Source organism: Bufo bufo, chromosome 3 (genome assembly GCF_905171765.1).
Source record: "Bufo bufo chromosome 3, aBufBuf1.1, whole genome shotgun sequence".
In the NCBI taxonomy this organism is placed as follows: Eukaryota; Metazoa; Chordata; class Amphibia; order Anura; family Bufonidae; genus Bufo; species Bufo bufo.
Genome location: NC_053391.1, coordinates 511857682 through 511873288, shown reverse-complemented (window position 1 = coordinate 511873288; position 15607 = coordinate 511857682). Strand labels below are relative to the sequence as shown.

At 43.1% G+C, this 15607-nt stretch overlaps 1 protein-coding gene across 3 annotated transcripts in view; it reads right to left on the bottom strand.

The window, feature by feature from the left end:
- The window catches only part of TBC1D4 (TBC1 domain family member 4), a 159832-nt gene that overhangs the window by 18270 nt on the left and 125955 nt on the right, over positions 1-15607 (bottom strand). For all 3 annotated transcript variants that reach the window (XM_040425347.1, XM_040425349.1, XM_040425348.1), the window contains 2 exons: positions 8138-8298; positions 6505-6702 (listed from right to left, as the gene is read on the bottom strand). In XM_040425347.1, the coding sequence (XP_040281281.1) occupies positions 6505-6702; positions 8138-8298 (359 nt within the window). The remainder of the gene's footprint in view (positions 1-6504; positions 6703-8137; positions 8299-15607) is intronic.

The window sequence follows — 15607 nt, the reverse complement described above, 5'->3', positions numbered from 1 at the left end:
TCTCCATTTGCCAATAACTCTTGTGGAATACCTAAAGGGTTAACGACGTTTGTAAAATCAGTTTTGGATACCTTGAGGGGTGTAATTTCTTAGATGGGGTGGCTTTTATGGAGTTTTTACTCTAGGGGTGCATCAGGGTGGCTTCAAATGGGACATTGTGCCAAAAAAAAAAAAAGGCCATCAAAATCTGCCTTCCAGAAACCATACGGCATTCCTTTCCTTCTGCGCCCTGCCGTTTGGTCATACAGCAGTTTACCACCACATATGGGCTGTTTCTGTAAACTGCGGTATGAGGGAAATAAATATTACGTTTTGTTTGGCTGTTAACCCTTACTTTGTTATTGGAAAAAACGGATTAAAATAGAAAATTTGCCAAAGAAAAACTTTTTTGGCACAGTTTTTATTTAAATTTTTTTACCGTGTTCATCTGAGGGGTTGGGGGGGTATTTTTTTAAAGCCGATTCTTATGGACGCGACGATACCTAATATGTCAACTTTTTATTTATTTATGTTTTACACTATATTATCTTTTTATAAACAAAAAAAAAACAAATTTTAGTATCTCCATAGTTTGAGTCATTTTTTTTTTGTTTTTAGCCGATTATCTTAGGTAGGGGCTCATTTTTTGCAGGATGAGAGGACGGTTTTATTGCCACTATTTTGGGGGGCATATGACCTTTTGATCGCTTGCTATTACAATTTTTGTGATGTAAGGTGACAAAAAACTTTTTTTTGCCCCGTTTTGATGTTATTTTTTTGACCGTGTTCATCTGAGGGGTTGGGGGGGTATTTTTATAGAGCAGATTATTACGGACGCGTCAATACCTAATATGTCTACTTTTTTTATTTTTACTAATATTTTTGAATTTTTTTTTTTTTGGAGTTTTAGTGTCTCAAGTCTGAGAACCAGTTTTTTATCCGATTGTCAGTGGCTAAATTTGGATATAAATTTAGTACTCCATGGAAGTGTGGTACTCCCTGAAGCAACCGTCAACCGTATCCCCCTCCTGCGACACACACTGCACTTTTTTTTGGGTCCGTCCCTTCTTTCCAGTATGGAAGACCACACCTGGAAAGTGCTGGCCAGGGACGATCCGGGCACCTCCACTTCCCGAGGTACTCCGGCCTGCTCTTTCCCGGTCAGAAAAGATCAGGTGTTTGGGAACTGCCTCATAGAACTGAAGGAATTTCCCTGTGTTGCCAGCGCTCCGGGACAGCACAAAAGAGTTGTACAAGGCAACCTGCACCAAGTAGACTGCAACTTTTTTGTACCATGCCCGGGTTTTGCGCATGGCATTATATGGCTTGAGGACTTGATCAGAGAGATTAACTCCTCCCATATACTGATTGTAGTCGACGATACAATCGGGCTTGAGGACCGTTGCCACGGTACCTCGCACAGGGACAGGGGTTATGCCGTTACCATGAATTGTGGACAGTACAAGGACATCCCTCTTGTCCTTATATCTGACCAGCAACAGGTTTTCACTGGTAAGGACACGGGTCTCACCCCTGGGGATAGGTACCTGGAGGGGGTGGGCAGGGAGGCCGCGTTGATTTTTCCGCACGGTCCCACAAGCGGACGTGGATATGGTGGTGAGGGACTGGAACAAGGGGATACTAGTATAAAAGTTATCCACGTACAGGTGGTAACCCTCATCTAGCAGTGGGTGCATAAGGTCCCACACAAGTTTCCTGCTAACACCCAGAGTGGGGGGACATTCTGGGGGTTGAATACGGGAATCTCGCCCCTCGTACACACAAAACTTGTAAGTGTACCCTGAGGTACTCTCACAAAGTTTGTACAGCTTCACGCCATACCTCTCCCGCTTTGAGGGAACATACTGGCGATAAAGGAGTCTCCCCTTGAAAGCAATGAGAGACTCTTCAACCGCGACCTCCCTTCCAGGTACATAGGCCTGTACAAATTTGGCCCCAAAGTGATTGATGACCGGCCTGATTTTGTACAGGCGGTCATAGGCAGGATCACCTTCGGGGGGACATGCTGCATTATCTGCATAATGCAGGCATTTCTGGATGGCCTCCAATCGGGTACGTGTCATGGCCGTACTGTAAAGTGGGGTCTGGTAGAGGACGTCCCCACTCCAGTAATGCCTGACACTAGGTTTCTTAACTAGGCCCATGTGCAGCATGAGGCCCCAAAACGTCCTCATCTCGGCTGCACTGACCGGGGTCCAGCCACCGGGCCTAGCCAAAAAGGAGCCCAGGTGTTGAGCAACAAACTGTTGGGCGTACAGGTTTGTTTGCTCCACCATTAGATTTACAAAGTGGTCACTGAAAAAAAGACTAAAATAGTCGTATTCAGTGAAGCCCACTGTGGAAATCTGGATTCCTTGTTGGTCTACAAAATCAGGAATCACGGGTTCAAATCGCTCTGGGGTACACCAGACAAGTTCACCTCAGGATCACAGGATGGTGATTGGTGATGTATTATCACACCACCGATCACCATCCTGTTCCGGGTTATCGGGTCCTCAGAGACCCGAATAACCCGGAAACGCAGCAAACAGCAGGTATGAATTGACCTGCGGTTTGCTGCGATCGCCTACACAGGGTGACCAGGTACGCCCTGTGTCCTTAAGTACCAGGACATCAGGGCGTACCTGTACGCCGTGTCCGTAACAGGTTAAACAAAAAATCCTACATTTTCGCACTGGCCACTAAGCCAAATAATTGGTGCCACTTCTTGGTCTGTACAGCTCATTTTACTGTAGGTATCTGCTTATCTATACACAGAGGTGATATCATTACAGGCATAATTAGAATGACAGATAATACAGGATCCACCATTCACAATAGGTGATGTCAAAGCTTATCTATTGTTTCCTTGTACAATGACCTCTGCACAGGTCACAGAGCATGCTTAGAAAACTCCATAGAAGTCAATGAGGTCAGCTCCTGACCATAATGTCTATGGGGATGCCGAAAAACACTTTTTTTTTTATGCTTTGTAAACGCTGTTAAGAACAGCTCAAGCAAAAACTGATTTTTCTATATTACCTCTGTGCACAGCCAATACAGGGTCCACCATTCACAATAGGCGATATCACAGCTTATACGCTCCTTCTGACCTCTGCACAGGGCACAGATCATGTCTACAAAACTCTCCCATAGAAGCGTCCTCCTGACCATTGTGTCTATGGACCATGGGGCTGCCGTAAAGAAATTTTGTTAATGCTTTCTAAATGCTGTTAAGAACAGCTCAGGCAAGATGGCCGCCCCCATAATCATGTTCAGGATATAGAATACAATAAATCTACAATCAGAAAATAAAAACAGGTTAGAAAAAGGAGATGTGTTAGGCTACTTTCACACCTGCGTTAGGTGCGGATCCGTCTAGTATCTGCACAGCCGGAGCCGCTCCTATAATGCAAACGCTGGTATCCGTTCAGAACGGATCCGTTTGCATTACTCTGTAAAAAAAAAAAATCGAAGTCTAAGTGTAAGTCAAACGGATCCGTCCTGACTTACATTGAAAGTCAATGGGGGACGGATCCGTTTACAATTGCACCATATTGTGCCAGTGAAAACGGATCCATCCCCATTCACTTACATTGTAAGTCAGGACGGATCCGTTTGGCTCCGCATCGCCAGGCGGACACCAAAACGCTGCAAGCTGTGTTTTGGTGTCCGCCTCCAGAGCGGAATGGATGCTGAACGGAGCCAAACTGATGCATTCTGAACGGATCCTTATCCATTCAGAATGCATTGGGGCTAAACTGATCCGTTTTGGGCCGCTTGTGAGAGCCTTGAAACGGATCTCACAAGCAGACCCAGAAAAGCCAGTGTGAAAGTAGCCTTACTATCTGGTTTTAACTGGTAGATAAAATTTTTGGTGACACATTCCCTTTAAGGAGAGACTGACTGTCCTCCGGCATCTGCAGTTGGGTAAAAGAAGGTTGAGGTAAGGTGGATTTCTTTAGGGAAACTGACTGCAAGCAAAGTGCATTTAACAGACCATAAAATATAGCCACCACCAAGTGCCTTGAAAAACATAAAACACTGGCGAGGCCAGTGACTGGTGATGTCCCATGGCACTGGATGATATATCATGCTGCGACAGCAAGCAGTGGGAAGTAGTGGGGAATTTTAAAATCAAATCTATTATAAAGTTTTGTGCAGCAATCCTCTTAAAATCTTTCCGTACATTCAGACATTGGCGAGAATTTATCATAAGGGGAACATTTGAAGTCGGTTTTGCTTGAGTCTATGTTGGAGTACTTTATGCCACATTTATCAAATGTCTCATTATGTTTGATAAATTTGTTTCATCCTTAGGCCGCATTCACACATTCTGTATGTGGATTTTCACGGACCACGGTCCGTCAAAACCCGTCCTGCATATTGCACGGCGTCATTGGTTGCTATAACGCCGTGCGCTTTGTGCCGCCACTGCTGTACAGTAATACACTCGTATGATCTATATGAGTACATTACTGTACAGCGGCACGAAGCGCACGGCATTATAGCAACCAATGACCCCGTGCGCTTGTGCACTCAGCAGGACAGGTTTTCACGGACCGTGAAAATCCACGTATGTGTGAATGCGGCCTTAATCCTAACACTTTTGTCTAGAAAAGCTTCTCCAGTTTTCCTGCTCCATCCTCCTACTGACTCTAAAAAAGTCCCAGTGATAAATCTGGAGTAAAAAACGTATTATCATAGGTAACCACACCACCACTTTCCCACCCAAAACTGTAGTGAGTGATCTAAAAATGCAAAAATTCGCTAAATTCTTGTGCAGGTGAGCCCAAAAAGTAACCCCTTTTTTGCGACTTTTTGAAGCCAGAATTCTGGAGTGAACGTGTGATAAATAAGGGCCTATATGTTAAGTAAAAAATATTCAAGGGACCAATATGTGGCCTCACCACATCACTCCAGCAAGTTAGATATCTATGTTAGTGATTTTAACATAAAGAATAATACAAATCTGACAAGACACAGCAAATCCAGCTCACAATATGTCTCCTAGACATGCAGACAGGTCTAGGGCTACACTAGAAATGCAGCAAATAGAAGGGAAGGCACCCAGCGTCTTCAGGTAAAACATATGCAAACTTTATGACCACAAACTTCATCAGAGATGGTGTGTAGTGCTGCTTACACTTGTTTCACATATGCAGCAGGCTGTTCCGGCCAGAAACAGCCTATTGGATCCGTCCCCGGTATTTGTCTGGCTGCTCCTCAGCATATTTGGCGGTTTGCTTCCAGATCTCTGCCAGCCCCCATTATAGTGAAAGGGGATGAAAGGAATGCCATCAGCATACGGCTGCGCCCGGCAGGGACGGATCCGACAGGCTGTTCCCGGCCGTCACACCCTGCCGGATCCGTTTCATGCATATGTGAAACAAGCCTTACACGTCCCATCAAATGGGGTTTTAGGGCTGTATTACACTGACAGATGAGTGTTCCTTCCCGACAAGTGCCTGCTCGTCAGTGAAGGAGACCGATGCAATTACATAATGAGGAGGAGCAATCGTTATGCTATCTCTCGTCCCCATACAGAATCATTGTTTGCCGGCAGCAGAGCGCGATTAGACACCACAATCTGCTGGCGGCAAACAATGATTTTTCTGCCTGCATAAAAGATGCGATGACCTGATAAACAAGCATTTGTTCGTTCGACGGGTAATTGGCAACACTTTTTCACTGGCAGATCATCGCTAATGAGTATTCCCACGAACACTTGTTAGCGATGATCTGGCTGACCGTCGGCCAGTGTAACACAGCCCTTAGTCATAGCTACAACTAAAAACAATGGATGCATTCCCTCCTATTTGCAATAAAAAAAACTGTATGTCTCCAATGAAAAGATGATGGTAGATAATTAGGACCACACTGCTTAGTCGCTTTGCAGTATTACGGCTGCGGCATGACCACACCATATGCTCCGACCCTAACCGTAGATTCATTCTGTTGCGAATCTACCTATCGTGTCAGTAATGTTATACTATAAGGGTGAATTGCACACAAGGAAATTATAATATGAAATCACAAAACAATGATAGTCTTACCTTCTGATAAAACATATGTTCCGTGAAAGCACAACAAAGAGAAAACAATTTGTATTAACTGGTTTATATTAGCATGACTATTATTACCAGTATTTAAACTGAAATTTAATGCGATTGTAAATGAATTACTCAATAAGCCTTTACAGGGTTGACAGGTACTATTTCATAATATTTACCCACAAACATGTTGGGCATGGTAGTGCTCAGAGCACAGTAGTACGACTGCATGACCTCTTACTGGAGACACGTAGTAAGAAGACAGCATTGAGGAAACTCTTATAACACAATATCCATCGTTATACACAAATGGCAACAGCTACACGACCAGGGAAATGTGACAATGACCTTTTGTTCTTATGAGGAACTTGGGAATATCATGCACATGTAAAGTTTGAGACAGAGATTTTGTAACCCAATGCCTGGAGACATAAAACTTCCTATAATTTCTTATGTCAGGTTTAGAACTAACCTTCAAGCTTCAGGTTCTCCTTTTCCATTCTCAGTAATAAAATCTGTTGATGTATTGCCTTCCTCCATAGTCTCTGAAAGTCTTCAGCACTCCGTTTCCCATCTGCACTGTCATCCTGAAGAAGGGATGCTAGAGGATCCTCTTCCATGGTTGCGGGAAGAGGGGACAACGGCAGCAAATCCTTCCCATCTAAAAGATCTGAAACCATGGAGACGCAGAAGGCCCATAATCATTGCCACAGCATCAAACCTTACACATGAAGGGTGACAACATTTTCCATCTGACCTCCGAGGAGTTCTTACCATTCTGTCACTGAACAGACTTCCTGTTTTCTGTATAAACATACTGGTACTTCTTGTTTCAGTGACAAGTTTTCGATCCTTTTTAAGCCTTCTTGGTGTAATTTAGTCAGTACATCCAATAACATGTAGTAATAAACTCAGAGAACATTATAGAGGAGCTGCCTGCGCTCCTGACGTGTCTAATTCAGCAAATACATGGCTTTTTCATGCTTTCTTAGAACTTTGTGTTGTGGCTCTCCTTTTCTTATTCCCATTAGAAATTCATGCTAAAAATTAACAACTGAGTGTTACTAGTCGGCAGTCTGTCCTTACTGTCTAATCAGAGCTGCCAGAATCCGATTGTGTATGGACACATCTCTTTGAAAAGGGCCCAGTAGTCAATGTATTCATTAATTTATTGTAGGAATAACAAAGGAATGGCACAATGCAGAATTATACAAGTACGGTATTTACTAAACCAGGAGCGGTGACAGGTCCTCTTTAAAGTGTTTTTTTTACTTATCTTAATATTTAACAATATAATAACATGTTTGGTTTCCTGTCAGATTTTGGCCAAGACATATTGCCAAACATCCGTGAAAAATCATTTACGGAAATATACCGTAAAGAACATTTAATTGTAGTTCTGTAACGAAGGCAACAGCCAGATTATCAGACTTTCTGGATTAATTCATTGATATGATTATGGTATTGCCATTCATTGACAACTGCTCTAGAATTGGTCGATAAACATACATTTATGTATTTACAGGCTTTGGGTGCATTCTTTAATTATTGCATTCTACTCATGTTGGGCTGATTAATAATCATTTTTTCAATTGGTCTTTATTACAAATGTTTAGCCATTTTCCCAGTACATGTGTTAACGTCTGTGTATTTGCAGACTAGCAGGCTATCGATTTACTTCTGACAGCTCATGTGAAGCCCTTATCTCTGAAATCCTGACGGTTCATAAACACTTATTTAAGCCATATTCTTACCAGTTTGATAATACTTGAGCTATAATAAGTGTTTATTAGCTGTCAGGAGTTCAGAAAAGGTATACACATGAGCGGTCATAAGATGGGACTCCGTGTAAATAGAAAACCTGCTAGTCTGCAAATACACTGAAGTTAACAGCCTGGGAAAATGGCTGAAAATGAAGACCAAAGAAGAACAAATCAAAAGAGACCAAATGAAAAAATTATTTTTAGCCCAAAACGACGAGAGAATGCATAACATAAAAATTGTCCCTAAAGGTGCCCATAGTCCATAGTGATTATACCTGACATACGCCTACGGAAAAAGGAGTAGTAACAGAAAATGGAGTTGGTAACTGCGTAGATACACACCTATATGCTGCATATCTGAGGGAGAGTTGATCATTGGTGAAGCTACCCTGAGAAAAATCTGCTGACGCCACGAAATTCGACGTGGTATGAGTGGAGCAACAGAAGCATTTAAAGAGTCGTTACTGCATGAAGAGAATGTCCTCCTTCTTCCTTCACATTCACTGCAAGAAAAAAAAATGTTTTAATATTTTTCAGTATGAATCCATAAAATAGGACACCTCAAAGTTGATTGAATTAAGGATTTTATGAGATGTTTAAGATCAGCAGTTTTCAAGCATTTTACTGGATACTCCTTGTACACTCCTGTATAGTGTTTTTATGCATTGTGTAAAAGCGTTGGCTCATAAAGACAACCTCTTTTTGAATGATAGTTGCGGTTCTGACTACCCCTCCCCCGATGAGCTGTTTTCCCCATAGAAAGATGCTTCTTGCCAGGCACCCTGTGCACAAATAACTGTCCAATAAATTATTAGGCTGGTTCATAGCAGGGGACCAAGCGGGGACAACCACTTCAATTGAAAGTTTAAAAAAAAAAAAAAAAAAAAGGTCATTTGCTGTGGGATTTATTCTAATGTCAAAGAGAATACATAAATAAAATAAATATAAATAATATAATTTATCAGTTCCATAAGGAGTGAATTTTTGTAGCTTTTTTTTTTTTTTTTTTTTAAAGGTCTGTGTTGGTCTGACTTATAAAACAATGTATAAGGCTACTTTCACACTAGAGTTTCTATTTTCCAGTATTGAGATCCGTCATAGGGTCTCAATACCAGAGAAAAACGCTTCCGTTTGTCCCCATTCATTGTCAACTGAACAGAACGGAATGCTCCAAAATGCATTCTGTTCCGTTTGGTTGAGTACCCATACCGGAGAGCAAACCGCAGCAAGCTGCGGTTTTCTTCCCGTCATGGCATGCGGGGCAAAAAGGATCCGGCATGACCCCCAATGCAAGTTAATGGGGACGGATTTGTTTTCTCTGCCACAATAGAAAACGGATCCGTCCCCCATTGACTTTCAGTGGAGTTCATGACGGATCCGTCTTGGCTATGTTAAAGATAATACAACCGGATCCGTTTATAACGGATGCAGATGGTTGTGTTAGCAGTAACGGAAGCGCTTTTGCTGAGCCCTGCCGGATCCAGCAAAAACGCTAGTGTGAAAGTAGCCTTATCTGAGTTTTCACATTCTGAGAATGAGGCTTTGGGGTCACTAAAGCTCCTGTGCTTGAGAGAACTTCCGTTCAAAATCTTATTGAATATTAGTTTTAAGAACTCAGCAAAACTGATCATTTTACACCATACCATTTCTGAAGAAAATTATCATTGCTTTGGGGTCACTGAGGGAAGTGGTTGGAATTGGGGTGGGACACAAGCAAAAGTCTAGAAACAAATATAATTTCCCACTGTGGCAGCGAATTAGCGGAAGGAAGAGGTGTACTGTAAATGGCAGGAAAAGTCTTTGGAAGGAGGAATCTCAGTCTTTTTCCCCAGCCAAAATGTGTCACCTATAATTTTTTCTGCCAGTTAAACCAGATAGTGACAAATGTCCGTTTTTTTCTGATCTGGTTTCATTTTTAAAGGGTTTCTGTCATGAGAAATAACGTTATGCAGCTGACTGACATCAGCGATGTGCTAATGTCAGCAGTACATAACAGTAGGCTTTATAACTCCCTGCCTGCCGCTAATGAATGCTCATTCCCATCATTGCCCTGTATAAAAAACCGTTTGTTGGCTGATCTTTTATGTGCATGTAAAAATACCTGTTTGTCAGCAGCACATTTTCCTGTGTAGACAGGGGATGTGCTGTCAATAAATGCAAACTTGAATGGGGAGTCAGTATCAGATTACCAATCAGTCAGCAGTCCATACACTTTGTAAGCAGGATGAGTGCTCCATAAATATAGTGCTCGGGTGCTCTGGCCGAACACATCGGGATGCTCTACCGAGCATAATGGAAGTCAAAGGGAGAACCCGAGCATTAAACCAGGCACCCCCTGCTCTGAAGAAGGGAGAGGGTGCCTGGTTCAAAGGAAAAGGTCAGAAATTGATGGAAACACCACCTAAATGGTTCGGGAACAGCATGGGGAGGATGTCTGGATGTATCTTGGACTCCCAGGTCGCTACTGGGAACGATGTTGTCCGAGTAGTACGCCACTTTTACAGACTGACAATAATACGCACAAAACCAAAGATAAAATCGATTTTAAAAGAAAAATTGTTAGGAAACATTCTTTCCTGTATAATTACTTGCATATAAAGTGCAAGTGCTGCCAAAAATTACAAGGAAGAGGCACTCCAATACAACCTGTATATCACATAAAGGAGGGCCTCATTCACATTGTGGTACAATTGTTCAGGTAGTGGGACTCCTACACTCATAAAGCCTATTAACTAGGTGAAAGGGCTGCCAAAAATTACAAGGAACCGGCACTCCAATACACCCTTTATTACACATAAAGGAGGGCATCATACACACCCTTGAAAAATTATGATTGATGGCCTGCTGGTGACCCTCAAAAACAGGCATGCTCAGCCTGCGGACCTCCAGCTGTTGCAAAACTACAACTCCCAGCATTCTTGGACAGCCTACAGCTATCAACCTACAGCAGGGCATTGTGGGAGTTGTAGTTTTACAACAGCTGGAGGGCCGTAGGTTTAGCAATCCTGCTCAAAAACATTTGGAGCAAGAGCCTGCTGATCTGACCATCTAAAATATTACGGGCGGGGGCCTGCTGCCCCTTTGGCGACTCTAGGTAACCTGGGGCCGGTCGCACGTCCCCGTGACGGCGACGATCCATTCGGATGTCTGCCCTATAAACTTTCGATGTTATTTTCAGCCCAAACCATGTAGACCATGGGTAACGGGGGAATCATGGTTCGATTCTGGAGAGGGAGCCTGAGAAACAGCTATGGCTACCACATCCAAGCAAGGCAGCATGCGTGCAAATTACCTATTAGGTATAATTAGGTGAGGGCCTGCAGGTGAGCTGATCCTGTAAAAGATTGTAGGTGAAGGCATGCTGGTGACCCTCAAAAACATTTGGAGCAAGGGCCTGCTGATCTGACCATCTAAAACAGAGATGCCCAACCTGTGGCCCTCCAGCTGTTGCAAAACTACAACGCCCAGCATGCCTCGACAGTCTACAGCTATCAGCCTAACACAGGGCATGATGGGAGTTGTAGTTTTACAACAGCTGGAGGGCCGCAGGTTGAGCATCCCTGATCTAAAACATTATGAGCGAGGGCCTGCTGCCGCTTTGGTGACCCTAGATAACCTGGGGGCGATCGCATGTCCCTGTGACAGCGACGATCCATTCGGACGTCTGCCCTATCAACTTTCGATGTTATTTTCAGTGCAAACAATGGTGACCACGAGTAACGGGTGAATCATGGTTTGATTCCGGAGATGGAGCCTGAGAAACAGCTACGGCTACCACATCCAAGAAAGGCAACATGACCGCAAATTACCTATTAGGTATAATTAGATGAGGGCCTGCAGGTGAGCTGACCCTGTAAAAGATTAGTTCATGGCAAGTTCATTTTATATAAGTCATAGTGAATATAAAGGACATTGTATTTTAAAAGTTATTGCTAAAAGATATGGGTTTATCTATAGGGAGTATACTGCTTTCTCCAGACATGTCTGTCTGAAGGGAACAATGTTTGTTTCATGGCTAAACCATGACAAGATAAAAATTTATATCCTTAAGACACATCTGGTGTGTGATGTCTATTCATATATTCATAAGTATTATATATATTCATGTGTACATTTATTTAGATTTTTAGTATGAACATATCAATAATTCATGTATAATATGCAATATTGATATATAGTATAACCAGACATTAAGGTATACTTTATGTGTGTGTATCTCACTGGGTGGATATAGTCTTAGAAGGTATAGAAAGCAGTAAAGTTTTCTGCTAATGGAAGTTTCTCAGAAAAGCTAATGCTATTCCAGGCATCGTTACTCAATAGCTTGGACAGTTAGATATACAAACCCACCGTGCAAGTGTAAGGCCCATTTTATTTCTTATCAAACCTATAAATTCAAGAGTCTGGGAAAATCATAATGGTACCAGAAGTATCCTTCCTCTTTGATATACGTTGAGAAAGGTTAAAGGGTACATAAAATAAAGCCACGTTATATAAGTTTTCACTTAAAAGTCTGATGTTACAACAGTGCCATCTGGAGGCAGATGGACAATATTATATTATTTTACCATTATTTTTTTATACCATTTCAAGGGTTAATATGACATCATTGTGTTATTAGCATATGAATACACCCACCTTACCTGATTGGAAATCCCTAATCCAGAAGGGGATGATTTTTAGATAAGGTGGGGAATAATTACTCGTGTGCATAGCATCAGGGGCTCTCACTAAAAGAAAAAAACTCAAGAAGGAAACTGACCACGAGAAAGATATACCAAAAGAAACTTGGATTATATTGTGACTACTAGGAAAGTTCGTGAGAACTGGTCCGATCTTAAACTCTGTCTATCTTTGACCCGGTAACGTATACTGTGCTTATTGCTCGTGATATTAATAAAATATTTCTCTCGGTATATAGCCAAAAGTCCCCATACTGTAGGAATATATAGTGTTAGGCACCTCCATAATGCTGATTATTCTCTTAGCAAAGATGCATATTGCTAATGGAAGATCTGGCATTATTTGAAAAGAGGACTAAACTCTTGGGAAGTTATATTCCGTAGTCTGATTGCCAAACTGGATATTTTACCATATTAATATCATCCGTGTTTTGTTATAGCCTGTTTGATAAACAGAAGATCAGAAGTTTCTCCTGGTATATAAATTATTGGTCTGCTTGTTAAAAGTATAGCATTGGTATTTTGTCATAAGTAACCTTAAGTTGTACTGTGCTGGTGAGATAGTGGTGTGTTAGCACCACCGTGTGGCATATTTTAGGTATTGTTTTACAGCTCCATTGTTTGTCTTTGCAATTGTATTGATTTTATATTCTTGGTTTGTATTGTGTATAATAAATGACATATATATTTTTGCGTAGACGATTGTCCCTTTGTTTCACTGCTTGCACAAATCAAATTAGGATACTCGATAAAAGAACTTACAGGCGATTATGTCCGCCTGAAGGATCATATACATTTTTTATATATTTTTTTTTTATATGAAGATTCTTTTATATAGAAGATATTTGACACCCTGTAAAAAATTATATGCGAGGGCCTGCTGGTGAGCTGACCCTGTAAAAGATTTAAGGTGCGTGCCTGCTGGTGAGCTGACCCTGTAAAAGATTTTAGGTGTGGGCCTGCTGGTAAGCTGACCCTCTAAAAGGTTGTAGGTGAGGGCCTTCAGGTGAGCTGACCCTGTAAAACATTATATGCGAGGGCCTGCTAGTGAGCTGACCCTGTAAAACATTATATGCGAGGGCCTGCTGGTGAGCTGACCCTGTAAAACATTATATGCGAGGGCCTGCTGGTGAGCTGACCCTGTAAAACATTATATGTGAGGGCCTGCTGGTGATCTGACACTCTAAAATATTATATGCGAGGGCCTGCTGGTGAGCTGACCCTGTAAATCATTGTAGGTGAGGGCCTGCTGGTGAGCTGACCCTGTAAAACATTATATGGGAAGGGCATATATGAGAGGGCATTATATGCGACGAATAAGCATGTGTTGATATGATGTAAGAGGAGAAGGAGGAAAGATTCAACCATATACCCTTGTTTGTGGTGGAAGGGGTGCATGGGAATTCAGTGTATTCAGTACATAATAAAAAAACACAGTGCCTTTATGTTAATCAGATTTCCTCTGGTGGAGTCGAGAAGTCATGGTCAATCCAGGTTAATTTTTATAAGAGTGAACCTGTCAGAATTTTCAGTTGACAGGCGGATACGCTTATCTGTTATAATGCCACCAACAGCACTAAATACCCGCTCAGACAACACGCTGGTGGCAGGGCAGGCCAGCACCTCCAAGACGTAGAGCTCCAGTTCGTCCCACGTGTCCAGCTTGGACACCCAGTAGTTGTAAGGCACTAAGGGATCATTGAGGACACTGACACGGTCTGCTATGTACTCCTTCACCATCTTCCAAAAGGTTTCCCTTCTTGTGACACTAGGCCACGCATCAGGGTAAGGGGGCTGGCGGGGTGTCATGAAACTGTCTCAGGCTTTGGAGAGTGTTGCCCTGCCTCTGTTGGAACTGCTGTGTGTTCACCTTGTCTCCCCTCCTCGGTTGGCCAAGGAACTACGGACTCTGCCGCCAGCGTTGTCAGGTGGAAATTTTTGGAGCAATTTTTCAAAAAGGATCTTCTGGTATTGCACCAGAGGAATGAGAGATGAGAAGTTCTCTTTGTAGCGAGGGTCGAGAAGGGTGAACAACCAGTAATCTGTGTTGTCTAAAATGTGCATACCACGCGGGTCGCAGAAAAGGCAGCCTAACATGAAGTCAGCCATGTGTGCCATAGTACCAACAGGCAGGACTTCACTGTCGTCATCAGGAGAATCACTCTCAATCTCCTCATCCTCTTCTTCTGCCCACCCATGCTGAACAGATGGAATTAAACTTCCATGGGTTCTACCCTATGTAGCGGAGGCAACCGTCTCCTGCTTCTCCTCCTCTTCATCATCCAATTCGCTCTGAGAAGATGAACTGAGGGTGGTCTGGCTATCACCCTGTGTAATGTCTTCCCCCATTTCCACCTCTTCCACATGCAAAGCGTCGTCCTTAATTGTGAGCAGCCAGCGTTTGAGTAGACACAGAAGTGGGATGGTTACACTGATAATAGCGTTATCGCCACTCACCATCTGTGTTGATTCCTCAAAGTTTCTTAAAACCTCACAGAGGTCAGACATCTATGCCCACTCCTCACTTGTGAATAGCGGAAGCTAACTGGAAAGGCAGCTGGTATTCCACTACTGCCCTCTGCTGCTCACAAAGCCTGGCCAACATGTGGAATGTGGAGTTCCAGCGCGTGCTCGCGTCGCACAACAGCCGGTGTGCGGACAATTTCAAGCGCTGCTGCAGCGTTGACAGACCGCCTGAACCTGTTGATGACTTGCGGAAATGTGCACACACGCGGCGCACTTTCACCAGTAGCTCAGGAAAATTGGGGTAGGACTTGAGAAATCGCTGAACCACAAGGTTGAATACATGAGCTAGGCATGGGATGTGTCTGAGCCTGCCGAGCTCCAAAGCTGCCACCAAGTTACGGCCATTATCAGACACAACCATGCCTGGTTGTAGGTTGAGTGGCGAGAGCCACAGCTCAGTCTGGTCTCTTACCCCCTGCCAAAGCTCTGTGGCGGTGTGCTGTTTGTCCCCTAAGTATATCAGCTTCAGCACGGCCTGTTGCCGCTTCCCCACTGTAGTGCTACACTGCTTCCAGCTACCGACTGCTGACTGACTGGTGCTGCACGCGGATAATTCGGAGGTGGAAGTGGAGGAGGAGGTGAAGGAGGAGAAGTGGGGGTTGGA